Genomic DNA, 13131 nt, shown 5'->3' with positions numbered 1-13131 from the left:
AATTTACATAGACTTCTAATCATCTTGACTGCAATCATGTAGAAAATGAAGGGGGATAAAGTCCATGAGGACAATTTAATAAACCGAGCTTTCTTTTCTTTTGAAGCCTTTGAAGAATGGAATCATCAGATGAAACTTGCCTTGTATTTACCCAGGTCATGAGGCATGTCAGTTTGGTGATGTGCCTTTGGCAAGAAGCGCTTAATTAGAAATTCCAGGAGAGCTGCTCCCAGTAGGTGCTTCCTAAGACAAAAAGATGATACAATTTAGTAGGGAAATCCTCCCCAAGGATACAACATTGGGGCTCAGGTGGATGAAAAGATCAACTGACAGCAGAACGCAGGTGTCAGGATGAGGTGTTGGGTTTTGAATGAGAGTCTCCCTGCCACAGTTGTAGTAAGTATTATCTTTGTTATTCAATCTTAAATATAGCATTTTAAAATTTTTGGATAATTAGTGTGGAAATACTAAATAGCTTGAAGTGTGACTCTAGTAAAAGATGAAAGCTTCTTAGAAAATATTCAGCAGACATGTTTCATTTAGCCTTATGGAATCATGCAAAGTTGTTTTCCGATTGAGTTCATTTTTAATTATTTTTAAAGTCAAGTAGTTGTTTTTGCATAATGTATGAATGTTTCTCTAAATCAAATGAAGTCTTCAAATTAGACTATGAAATGGGGATTTTTCTAGAACACACTCAAGCTGTTTTTAAATATTTTTCCCTTCTTGACATCATTGTCAAGGTGAGGAAGGTTTTGTGCTTGTTAAAATCTTCCTTAATTCTAGCTCACATGCGCCTAATATCTTTTTTATGAAGTTAATAATTTCTTACAATTGTAATCACTGCGAAAATCTCACCTCTAAGACACGATTAATATGAGAACTCTCCACTGAAAAACTGATTTGAAAAGAGGAAAATTTGAAGATGGGACTGATTGGATTTGTCTACTTTCTACTCAAGCTCTTGTGGCTGGGAGTGAACGTGTATCTCTTTGTTGACACATTCCGTTGGTACGAGGAGGAGGAGTCTTTTCTTTACACACGAGTTATTTTGGGTGTAAGTAGAGTTAATGCATCTTACTCTTTCAGAAAACGAACGTAGACCCTATTCTCCTGGGTTCCTTGTTTTCACTGGGCATCTTGGTTTTGTCTTTGTTCCATCTGTAAGTCCACGCTGGCTTGGGCAAGAGCGTCTGCACTGTGCTTGAACTTCAACTGTATGTTAATCCTGCTACCCATCAGTCGAAACCTGATTTCATTCGTGAGAGGAACAAGCACTGTAAGTACTAAAGTATTTACAACAGTCTCAGTTCTTACGACAGATGAACGCAAGTGCTGTTGAAAGCAGGTCCCCTTTACTGTGACATTCCCACTCACCCTGTGGAAACTCAGGGTTATCTCTTTGCAGGAGAGCATAGGATGGCTACAGTTGAACATCAGTCATCGGCGTACATGACTTGGCTGCTGCCATTACCACTGACTTCCTCTAGGGCACTCACTGTCGGAAACTATAAGCAGGCACAATTTCTAATTAAAAAAAAAAGACAAGCAGTTAAATCTATCTCGAGAAATTCAGTTCTCTAACCCCCAGAAAGCACAATCGTGATATAGATTTTCACATTTTACTTGCTTTCGTTTTACTGGAAAGGTGGAGACAGCTAGAGAGACAGAGGAAGTGAGTGAGATCTCCAGCTGCCTGACTCACCCCCCAAATGCCGAAACATCCAGAACTGGGCTAGGCTGGCATCTGGAGCCAAACACTCACTTCAGGTCTCCCAAGAGGGCAACAAGGACCTTGAACCATCCCCTGCTGCCTCCCAGGGTGCACGTTAGCAGGAATGTTAGACTCAGAAGTGGAACTGGGACTTGAATCCAAGCATTCTCATAGATAATGCATTCGCCCAAGGGACAGCTCAACTGCTGCACTATATACCCAACCCCACAACACACACATGTTAGCATGCAGATTTTTAGCTGCTAGCAGGCAGAGAGGGCATTTCCTAACTGCATTGATTCCACTCTTTGGTGCTCACCTGTTGCCTGTTAAACAGAAAGACACAGAAACAACAACTTAATCAACCTGTGTTGGTTGAATTAACTTATCCTAGCAACGTTACCAGCTTTCATGACTATGAGATATAGATACATATGATACTTGACTTTGCTTAAGAAGGATAGTTTTTGGATGTCTGAAATCACCTGAAGAAGGATGTTATCACCACCTGCGTTTTCTACATAGAGAAGCTGAGTGTAGTGTGGAGGGTAGTATGTTAATCGAGTTCTGAGATATAGCCAGGCAACTGAAAATTCAGTCATTTTTACCGAAGCGAACTATCAGCTTACCTTTTAATTTTGCTGTTTCACAAATGGCCACTAACTTTCGCATCCTGCAAGAGCAGATCCTGTGTCCTAGTCTCTTCATTTTGTTTATCCCAAGTCCTATGTTCTTGATTCTCAGGATATCATTATTACTGTGATTGGTCCTTTATTAGGCCTCTATTTATATATTTTCTCACTCTAGTGCTGCAGAGGACCATGGGGAAGACAATTAGACAAAAACCTCAAATTCCACAAATTGGTCGCCTATGGAATAGTCATTAGTGCAGGTAAGTACTTAAGTACTTCTTCACTGCCTGAATTTTACAGTACCTGATTTAGTTCTGCTTGGTGATACTCCTCCCCTTACACCCCTCTCTCCATGCCTTACCTTAGGTAGAAGAAATAATGGCCATCTATTTGGCCACAGAACCCTTGGAGAAAAGGGCTTTTAATTTGCAATTTATATTCCTATAGGAATATATTCCCCTACCAGGGCATCAATTTGTCAAAGAAAAAAAAAGTTGTCCAAGTAGATTTTCATTTGTGAATAATTAGACTCGTCAGTAACACAGTGATAAATACCTCCTTGAAAAGTGAACACATTCGTAGTCAATGCAATTCACAATGGAAATAAAATTGGCCAACACTCAAACTCTCACTCAGGGTCATAGGAAAATGACTGGCACGTGATATCACGGGCAGTAAAAGAAAAGCACAGAGATCATAGGAGATTCTGAGCGGTACTGAGCCAGCAAATATAAAACGATCTTGAAAGGATAGGAAGTTTATGATCATATAAAGTATAATTACTATTATTGCATTTGTAATTCAAATAAAAGGCCCTGGAAATTAACATCCAAGGCCAACTTTAGACAAGGTTGAGGAAGAGCAGAAGAGGGCTAGTCATTAACAGGCTTGTGCTGTGCTTGGAAAACAAAGATCTAGAAATAAAAGGCTCGGCTTTTAATTGATCAGATGATACTCTGCCGGCTCTACCTTCAGACCAAAGATGGTCTCCCCAAGAAATCGTTGAACTTATCTGGACAATAACATGCTGGACTTTTTGCTTGGTAGATGCTTGCAATGAAAGAATCTCAACTGAATTTGAACTGGGGTAATGCAACAAGGTGGAAGAATCCGCCATGGGGTGGGGGGGCTTGGAGAGGGATGGGGAGAATCCCAGTGCCTATGAAATGTGTCACACAATGCAATATAATCAATTAAAAAAAAAAGAAATAAAAGGCTCTCCGAACAATAAAGAGTTCTGATTCAGGACCATTTTCCTCAAACTAATTTAACTATAAAATGTTTTCCCCATTTGTTTTTTTCCTCTCATGCATAAAAAGAAACATAGCAGAATAAAAGGAGCACTCAAAACAAATGTGAATTTAATTAAACATCAAGATATGACAGATAGGGGCCTGAGTGCCAATTAACACAACCATGGGTGTGCAGTGAGACACAAGGGAAAGAGGTTCCCCACGGACTGTCCTCAACATCCGAGTAGAGCAGCCCCAGAAATGTTCTGCCAAAGGTTCTTGCAGATTGTGAAGAAGTGGGTAGTAAAAATAGTTCCCATTAAAGAGAAAAACCAGCTCAAGGAGGTGGCAAGCCAAGAGCCCAGCTGATCATTTTCAGGCCCCAGCAGGGTCAAAGTCATTGAGAACATATGGGGGCTACCAGCATTCGACCAGAGGGAGAAGGCATGAAGGAATGAACACTCAGGGAGTCTGGGGTCTGCTCCAAACCTGGACAATTATGTGAGGCTAGAATGAGGAGGCTGAGTGTCCCGTTGTGAGCAACAGCCAAGCAAAGGCCAGGTTGTTCCTTCGTAGGCTCATCAGAGAAGGAATTTAAAGAAGCTCTAGACTTCAAGCCTTAATTCTTTTTCTTTAAAAAAAAATTATTGTCATTACTATTTTCCATGATACAGTTTGTAGGTATAGGGGTCCCTTCATTCCGTCTTTGTTTTACTTCCCATTTTCTTTCCCACCACTATTTCCCCCAAAATACTACAGTAATATAGTTCTTTAGTAACAGTCACTGAAAGAATGTAACAGTTCCTGTTATTTAAGCACACCAGGGGATTGTGGGTATAAACAACAGCAGAGAGTTTAATATTGTTTTGTGTTTTGCATGAAGGTTGCCATACGTTAGAGAGGACATATGATATTTGTCCTTTTTGGAGTGACTTATTTCACTGGGCATACTGATCCCCAGTTGGGACCATTTAGTTGCATTTTTAATGACTGTGTAATATTCCATGGAGTAGATGTAGCACAGTTTCTTTATCCATTCCTCTTTCGACGGGCATCTATGTTGTTTCCATGTCTTCACTATTAAGGATTATGCTGCTTTAAATATAGGGTTGCAGGTTACTTTCTTGCATGAAGATTTCATTTCATTTGGATATATTCCCTGGCGTGGGATAGTTGGGTTGTAAAAGGGAAGACATAAGAGAGTAAAATGGCAGAAAGAATAGTAACAGCACTGAAACAGGTGAATGCAGAGGAAAATTATAAAAATATTATACAGCAAGAAGAGGATGGAAACTATCATTCTGACATATCATAAGAGGAAGCAAAGATTTAAAAAAAAAATGGGTGTCATGAAACACCTTTCTCCTTAAACTTTTGAGTATGTCTCCTTTTGTAAATGTACGCACATGCCAATGGTATAAAGCAGTGTACTGCCTCCCATCTGAAAGATATCCTGCTGAGCGCTCTATCCTTCTGTAATTAGTGCGGTCAGGACGCGCTAGGGATGGTAAAAGGCTGCAGTTGACCACTGCTGGAAAAACCACATGCCTAAGTCATTTCATACACCTGCACTAGGTTGGTTGTGTGACCCCAGATTAAGTTCCTGGTGGTCTTTCCTCTGTGGTATTTAAAAAAAAATAGACTCTAGCAGTTTCAGTGAGATGAGCTGGTAATTGTCAGGACTCTCCCTATGTGAGAATCTGCAGGAAACAAGGTCCCTGAGGATTACTCTTCCAGGTAAGATTCCATCAAGACTCCTTGGAGTAACTAACAGGCTTTGCTGATGTAGCTGCTACTCTGGTCTCATTCTGACCATGCTCCCACCCCACCCCATCACCACATCCCCAGGACTCAGTTCCGGCAAGTATCCAAAACATCCTGTACCTTTGCCCAAGAAGTTCTTTGTGCCTAAAATGTCACACCTCTCTTTGGGGACATGATATTCAGCAACCATTGCCTGATCCCCCTTGGCAGGACACAGTCCCTCCACTTGCAGGTGCCATGGCCAGCTTCCCACCAAGGAGTCAAATTCAGTGCCGTCAAAGTCAGGGACTGTGCCTAGTGCATCTAGTTTCCCTGCCCCATGGCACATGACAACTCTTCAATAAATGTGGTCAAGCTTGAGGATGAGTGCGATTGAATGAGTCACTGGATAAAGCAGTGCAAAGCCCAAGCATGTCAGCTGTGGAGGGGAGCATTTTAGGGCAGACCAAATGCAGGGAGTCACCAGGAGGGAAGAGATTTAGATGCCCACCATGAGATAATAAATTCCCATTGTGCTGCTGCAAGAGAAAACAGAGCTTCTTTCTCCAGCTTTTCCTCGCCGACCCATGGAGAACCGAGTCTTTGTTTTCCTCTTGCATCCCCACTGCTTTGCGGACTTGCAGATCCCTCCTAGGGCTCCCACAGCAGGCCCCAGCTGCCTTGAGAGCCAAGCACCCCTCGTTCCACACCTCCATGGCAACCAGCTCACTGCCGTGATTTCCATTGCCCCGCCAAGGAGGGAGGGTGTGGAGAAAGCTCTTCGCTTCTACCCAGCCCTGACAAAGCAATTATTACATTTCACAGTAACTAAGAAATGCGGCTGGCAACCGCGCTTTTAGGAGGAAAAAAAAAAAAAGAAAAACACAGGCGAAGCGCTGGGTCGTAGCTGCACTTAGGCTTTGCACATTGCGTCCTTCTTGTGTGTCCGCTGGGGAGCAGCTGCAATGTCCCTTGGCTTATTTTATTAGCCTTGCCCATTACGCCGCTTACCAAATAGCCTGCTGGCTTAATAGAGGTGTGTAACCTTGAAAGAAGTGCATCCACATCGAAGTTTGCGTGCCAGGATCTAATTTCTCATCCGTTCCCCTCTAAGTTGAACTGCAAGCTTTAATTGGTCAAATCATGAAAGGTTGTAATTAGAGACTGGTAGAAGTAGGCTGGGGAGGAGGAGGCAAGAGGCAAAACAATGCTAGCTAGGCTCAAGGGCACCGCCAGGAACGCAGGGACAGGAACGATTCTTCTCTTGGCTTCCTGCCTTCAGCTTGTCTGCCTATGATAAGGGCTGCCAGAGCTAGTTTCAGCCGCTAATAAATCATTTTCAAGCACGTATAGCCCCCCCGGAGTATCAGAAGAGTAGTTCTGCACCCTCTCCACTCTTATTAACATGGATCTTTTTGGATTCTGTGGTCTTCAGTAGACCTTGAAATGCCTAATTGAAAAGTAGTACTTGGCACCTGCGCTTTCATCGAAGGGGGTGGTGAATAGTAATCCAGCAATGCCACAGTTTGCATCCACCAGCTTGCAAGGGTGGACCATCACCCTGAAGGCAGCTCCTGATGAGCGGCTAAAATTAGCTGACCAACAGCAGTAAGCAGGATATGTGCAGCTAGGAGGAGAAAGCTCAGAAGAAGCATCCAGAGAAAATAAAGATCCAGAGGTCGGGAATTAAGATTAGCCTTGAAGGCACAAGCTCTTCAAGCTCTGATCCCTGAAGGGCTCCACCTGTGGCCCCAGGAGCTCCCAGGAAGGTCCGACCCAGGTCCATCCTAACAGAATTTCTGACAAATGCATGGCATCCACGGAGCGTCAGAGTCCAGGAGTTGTCCTGCAGAAGTAAGACCACAAATCGGAAATTGTGGGCCCAATTCTGACCACAGACTCTTGATTCATGGTACTGAAAGGCTGTCCCATCATGAGTTTACTCACTCCAAAGGCAACAGCAAGGCCTGAACACACTCCCAGGAGGCCACCACATTATGTTCCCTTTGGTCTCCTGAAAAATGAAAAGAAAAGAAACAAGAAAAATGGCTATTTCTTAGGGCAGCTGGCTCTAGTTGCAGCCTTCCTGAATTTTTTCTTGTCATTGTTCAACTCATCTATGAGAGATTTATATTTGTTTTTTATGAATATTTTTATTTTGAATTTTGAATTACGTGGTACATTTTTATAGGCTGGGATTCCCCCCAAACTTGGACCCCTCATGAGATTTTTCCCATTTTGTTACAATAGTGTAATCCTTCATAAAGAATCATAATTCTATCAGTCTCTTATTTAAGTGTACCCCGACATTGTTGGTACAGACAATGTCAGAGAGTCCAACATCCCATTGTCTACACATGTCCAAGAGTTTCACTGGGAGTCCATCTTTCGTCTGGATGCAGGGAGGCATGTTCCCCCATATCTGGACATCTGTATTTGAACTTGGAAGTTCACACATCAATTAAATACACGGAGTGTTCCCAACATTGCCACCCACTTTTAAAAGAAAACAAACCAAAAACAAGTGCAAAAAGACCTAGACGCTGCACTCTTGGGCCACACCTTTGGGTGGCTTATGAAATGTGGATCTTGGGTTCTTCCAAGGACATAGCAGTGCATGCCAATTGAAGGCCACAGAGGCCTAGCAAAGAATTTGCCTGCATATGGTGATGATCTTGGGCTTACAGTGGGACATTGCGTAGATCTTCAATCTGAGAATTCCTGAGAGTAAAAAAATTCCACTTTTTATCACCTGATAAAAAGGAAAACAAAATGGAGGTAGGTGTGGCAGAAGGGCATTTTGGACATGAATTTTCAAGCACAGTGCAAGTTTTCAATATATTGCCTCTTGAAAGCCTTCCTGGCTCCCTGAGACTCTATCCTGAGTCCCCAGCTCTGTTAGGAGAATCCCAGCACTAGGAATGGATAAATAGTTCAATATCTTTGTTCATTCAATCAGCGTCCTTAAATTTAGTTTAACGGTGTCAGATTCTCATGTGGAAATCAATCTACTAGAAAACAGATTGTGATCAACAACTCATTACAAGGGAGAAGGATGTTATGACATACAGAAGAATCGGAAAGAGGGAATTTGTATTCTCTCTATCACGTACGGATCGTACAACGGCAAAGCAGGCACTGAACTTAGGCTCAGCTTCAGCTTCTATTTCTGCAGATGGGAAGGGCTCCACTCCCTGTCTGCAGGGCCTTAGTCTACGGAAAGAGAATGGATGCCGCAAGTGGCAAAGGAGGAAAAGAAGAGGATGGAGCAGGGAGAGACCAGCCCCACAGGCTAAACCAAGTGTCATGAGCCTTTGTGACAGCCGAGCTCTAAAGGAGACTCCAAGTGAATCACTCAAAGAGCTTTTCTCAACCCCAAGAGAAATTGTGTTTGAGTAAACGAGTAAGACATAACAATTTCTGCTGCGTTAAAGAAAGTAGTAGAGCTTCGAGACTGAAATCTGAGACCCAGAAGTCGCAGACAGGGCTTTATCCCATATTTACCACTAACAGATCTGTCTTAAGTCGCTTTTTGAAATATTGGTTTGCAAAATGGGAAGAAGACTAACAAGTGGACGGTGTATTGGGTAACATTCCTACAACATTTATAACACTGCCTGGGTGTACAGTTACCACTCAATGAATGTCATAAAAAAACAAACATTTACTTCCTTCTCAAGGACGTCAGATAGTCATCAGAACACAGAAAACAGGAATTCTAGACAAAGTTTATATCTAAATTAGCAAGTAGTTCCCTTTTCTGCGCAGCATTGGAAGAGGCTAACTTTGTGGCCACTATTTCTAAACCAGAGAGCTCAGGTGTTTTGTGAGTGTGACCAAGATGGCTAAGGAGGGGTTGCACTGAACCATAAGCAGGTGGTACATCATCACAGAAGCAGAAGTGCTGTTATGTACCGCAAGTCTTAAGACATGAGCAGATCTTTGCATGGCTGGAAAGGGGGTGGATGTGATAGAAAGAACGCAGTTAACAGAGAGAAGCTAAATAGTGAAATAAAGCTTTTTTTAAAAGTGTCACTGGCACTACGGGGACCAAAATCAGTACCCTTAGAGGTTTCTGTCGCTCCTTCCCTCCTCTCATTTGTCTGTGACTCGACCTGCAGCCATGCAGGTTCCCATAACTCATTCATAACTTCTACAGTCTAAACAAGTAGTTGACCCTGCTACCTCTCTTTTTTAGTGCAGGAGAAACAGATAGATACCCACCGGGAAATTATCTATGCCTGGGTAATTATCATTTTACATTGAAATCCAATTCTGGTGGTGGGTATCCACTGGCCACCCAGCCAGTGTCCCACTTACACTATATTGTCACCTAGATATTGAAACAGATTTCACATGCAAGAGTGGCATCAGACACTGTCTCTGGGTGAATGGTGCTGGTGCTGTGTTCTAATCCTCATCATTTAGAATTTGGACGTCGCCAGGGACGGATATTCAGCCTTTCTGCTACTATGTCCATGCCCCACATTGGAGGACCTGAATTTGATTTCCCTAGTGTCTGTCATATACACAAAAAGCTCATCTAACAGTGTGCATGGTGTGCAATATTCTAGAATAATGCTGACTTCTTAAGGAAATCAGTTTTCCATCTATAATTATATATAATTCCTTCCTCAAGAATTCTATCTCATATATGATTATGTTTTGATATTGTTTGAATTCATTCTACTCCCAGAATGGCCACATGTCTAAAATTAAATCAAGATGAGTGAGATTTGTGGTGAACCATAGAGCAATTTCAGACATGTTCAGTCTTCTCCATTTGAGATGCTAGGAAACGCACAAATCAATCATCTTCCTTGGAATTTGTAAAAGCAGCATCGAGAAACTTGATCACAGGCACAGTGTGTTGTTGAGTTACTGCAAAGAAAGAGATCCATATGGTGTGTGTCCAATGCTGTGTCCACATCCTCTTAGCCATCCACATTGTGGCCCATTTATTCAACTTGGAACGCTACCACTTGAGCCAGTCAGAGGAAGCCCCCGGGCTTCCGGCTGCACTCTCCAAACTTGGCAACAGCCCGAATGAAAGCTACCTCAACCCCATCAGGACCTTCAGCACGGTGAGTTCCTGCATGCTAACTAGTTTCTCATCTCACAATGCTTCATTTCTCTCATCACTTTTCCAGGAACACTACATTTCAAATGTTTTTAATAAAAGATCTGGAGAGAAGATTCTGCCAAAGGTGCTACTGATTTTATCTTTTCTAAGTATTTCAGTTAATACTGCTGAAAGCTTATGAGCAATGGGAAAATATATGTCACTTAACTGGCTTATAGCAACAATCAAATGCAAATAAAAATATGATAACTTATTAAAACTCTAATTTTAAAATATTAAAAGCAGCTCGTGTTTAGATTTTCACTGGTGTTAGACTCATAAAGAATGTAAGGTATCAGCTTGCTTTTAAAAATACTGGTTTATTTTCATCTACTTGAAAAGCAGAACGACAGAGAGAGATCTCCAACTTTCCGGTTCGCTTCCTCTATGCCCTCCACAGCTTGGTGTGGGCCAGGTGAAAGCCAGGAGCCAGGAGCTCATCCGGCTCTCCCATGGGAGTGTCAGAGGATCAACCACTTAAGTTATCATGCATCTGCTGTGATACATTAACAGGAAGTTGGCTTAGAAGTAGAGCAGCTGGGGTTCAAACTGACATTGTGACAGCAGGCTGTAGGCATTGCAAATGACAACTTGGTGTGCTACCTAAACATGTGTCCTGAAGGTGACATCTTCACCTGGAGTTTATAAAATGCCTGTCCTTCTTAGCAATATTTAGATGGTTTTCTGAATCTCTTCCCCATGTCTCATGCTTTGGCATACACTTGAATAGCTGGTTTGCCAGCTCAGACCCTGAGCAAAGCAGCTAATTTCATGAGACTAGCCTTGCTGGGGAAAATACTAATGCTAGTCACCTTTGTGTAGACAATGGCAGTGCCTGTGGGGTTGGGAGAAAAAGATTGAATATAGTCCCAGCAACCCATCTTGAAAGATATTTCCTTCCAACAATCCAACCCTACCTCTTTTTTTTTTAATTTTAAGTTTAAATGTATTTATTTGAAGGGCAGAGAGCTAGAGAAAGAAAGTTACTATCTATTAGCACATTCTCCAGTTACCTGCAGTACCCTGGGTTTGGCCAAGCTGAACCTGGAACTCCATCTGTGTCTCTCCAGGGACTGATCCACTTGAGCCATCACCTCCTACCTCCTAGGGTGCACATAAAAGGGAGATGTAATTGGGAGTGAACACCCAAACCAGGTGCTCTGATTCAGGACATAGCCCATCTTGCTATGTCTGAACCAAGCCTTTTCCCATGTATAGTCAACTACCAACATGTTGACCACGATTTTTTTGTTAATCTGCATTTCCCAAACCTGAAGGCAATACACTCCAGCAAAGGTAATCTTTCTATTATTACCTGGGCTATCTCTTTAAGCAATCATTGTTTTCATCTAGCTTTATTTGAAGAAGGAAAATCCCAAGTGTGCTTGGGGAAAGACTCTTCAAACTCATGCTCCCTAATTCCAAGGTTTTGTTTCAATATCAGGCTATTGACCACACTGAGCTGCTTTTCTTAGCTGACAACAATGAGAAGTGTAAGTTTCGCAGTGACATCAAAACTACAGGTGCCCTATGTATGTGAGCGTGTCTTTAGTGTCACTCGGACCAGTTACAATGTTTATCTGGACACCTGCTACAGCTTCCCTGCTAAGGCTCAGAAAAATCCACCACAACACAAACCCAAGGATAAATCTAAGCATGTTAGGAGACCATCTAATAAACAGTATTTATTAAAAATAGTGTTAACGCAATTGAACAAGATCATTAAGCTACTCCCTGTGCATTTATTTCATAATTTTAGAACCAATATGCTATTCAACTACTAGTTAAGTTCAAGAAACCCTCTAATTTGGGATGTTTGGAGAAAGATGGGTATCAGTAACACAAAGCACACTTTATAAAGCGTACTAAAAGGTGCAGTGGATGAATCTAGAAGATACCAAGAAACTCAAACCAGTCTTGAATGTATCAAAAGAAGAGAGAAGAGAGAATAAGCAAAGATGAATGATTTGAAACTAGTGGCACATCCAATGATACAAATGAATTTCTAAAGCGCCTGGGTCTATCTGAAAGAAAAAAATCTCTTAAACGTTTTAGACATACCCTTTTCAATTTATTTCCACTCTTTGCTCCTTGAAGAAAGAATAAACAAGAGAGAGGTCCCTTTCCAAATTACCTCCAGATCTCAAAGCAGCCCAAATTAATGAGGTTTTACTGACAAAAGATATAGTGTGAGTTTATTGAGCTATGGTTGTCTCAATAGGAAGACAAGGGATACATACCAATGACTTAGTAAGATGATGGAAAAATCACAATAAAAGCAAAATGCCTTGCAATCCATATTTTTTGAAAGGTTGTTTAACTCTCCCATGCACTCACAGACCAGAATTCTGAGCTTTTTGGCCATCTCTATTCGATAAGAATAGCTGTGCTTTTATTGATCACCAAGGCTTTACCAAGCCTTATTCCAGGCCCTCAATGTGGCGAGAAAGAAATACAGTCACGGTGTTTTCGATTAGAAGTGAGCACAGGAATGGGGCTTGCACTGCTTTGCTAGGAACACCCCAACAGACTGCTCAAAAGTGTATTTATTATAGCTAAAATTAAGCATGGTGATCCAATTTTTATTTTTAAAATTAGAAAACCAAAAACTCAGAATTATTTTACATTTTATCCTAAAATGCTCTTTCCATTATATTGTCTGCTCTCTCAATTCAACATAATAATTTT

The 13131-nt window shown here is 41.8% G+C and overlaps 1 protein-coding gene across 1 annotated transcript in view; it reads left to right on the top strand.

The window, feature by feature from the left end:
- Window positions 1-351: 351 nt before the first annotated feature.
- NOX3 (NADPH oxidase 3) overlaps window positions 352-13131 on the top strand; it is a 55527-nt gene continuing 42747 nt past the window's right edge. Inside the window, exons 1-5 of the mRNA XM_040965675.1 lie at window positions 352-396; window positions 962-1057; window positions 1169-1279; window positions 2522-2606; window positions 10260-10405. Of these exons, the coding sequence (XP_040821609.1) occupies window positions 352-396; window positions 962-1057; window positions 1169-1279; window positions 2522-2606; window positions 10260-10405 (483 nt within the window). The remainder of the gene's footprint in view (window positions 397-961; window positions 1058-1168; window positions 1280-2521; window positions 2607-10259; window positions 10406-13131) is intronic.

Source organism: Ochotona curzoniae, unplaced genomic scaffold (genome assembly GCF_017591425.1).
Source record: "Ochotona curzoniae isolate NIBS_2020 unplaced genomic scaffold, NIBS_Ocur_1.0 scaffold_3890, whole genome shotgun sequence".
NCBI classification, from domain to species: Eukaryota; Metazoa; Chordata; class Mammalia; order Lagomorpha; family Ochotonidae; genus Ochotona; species Ochotona curzoniae.
Note: the sequence above shows the minus strand (reverse complement) of the source record. Positions and strands in the feature narration are given on the sequence as shown.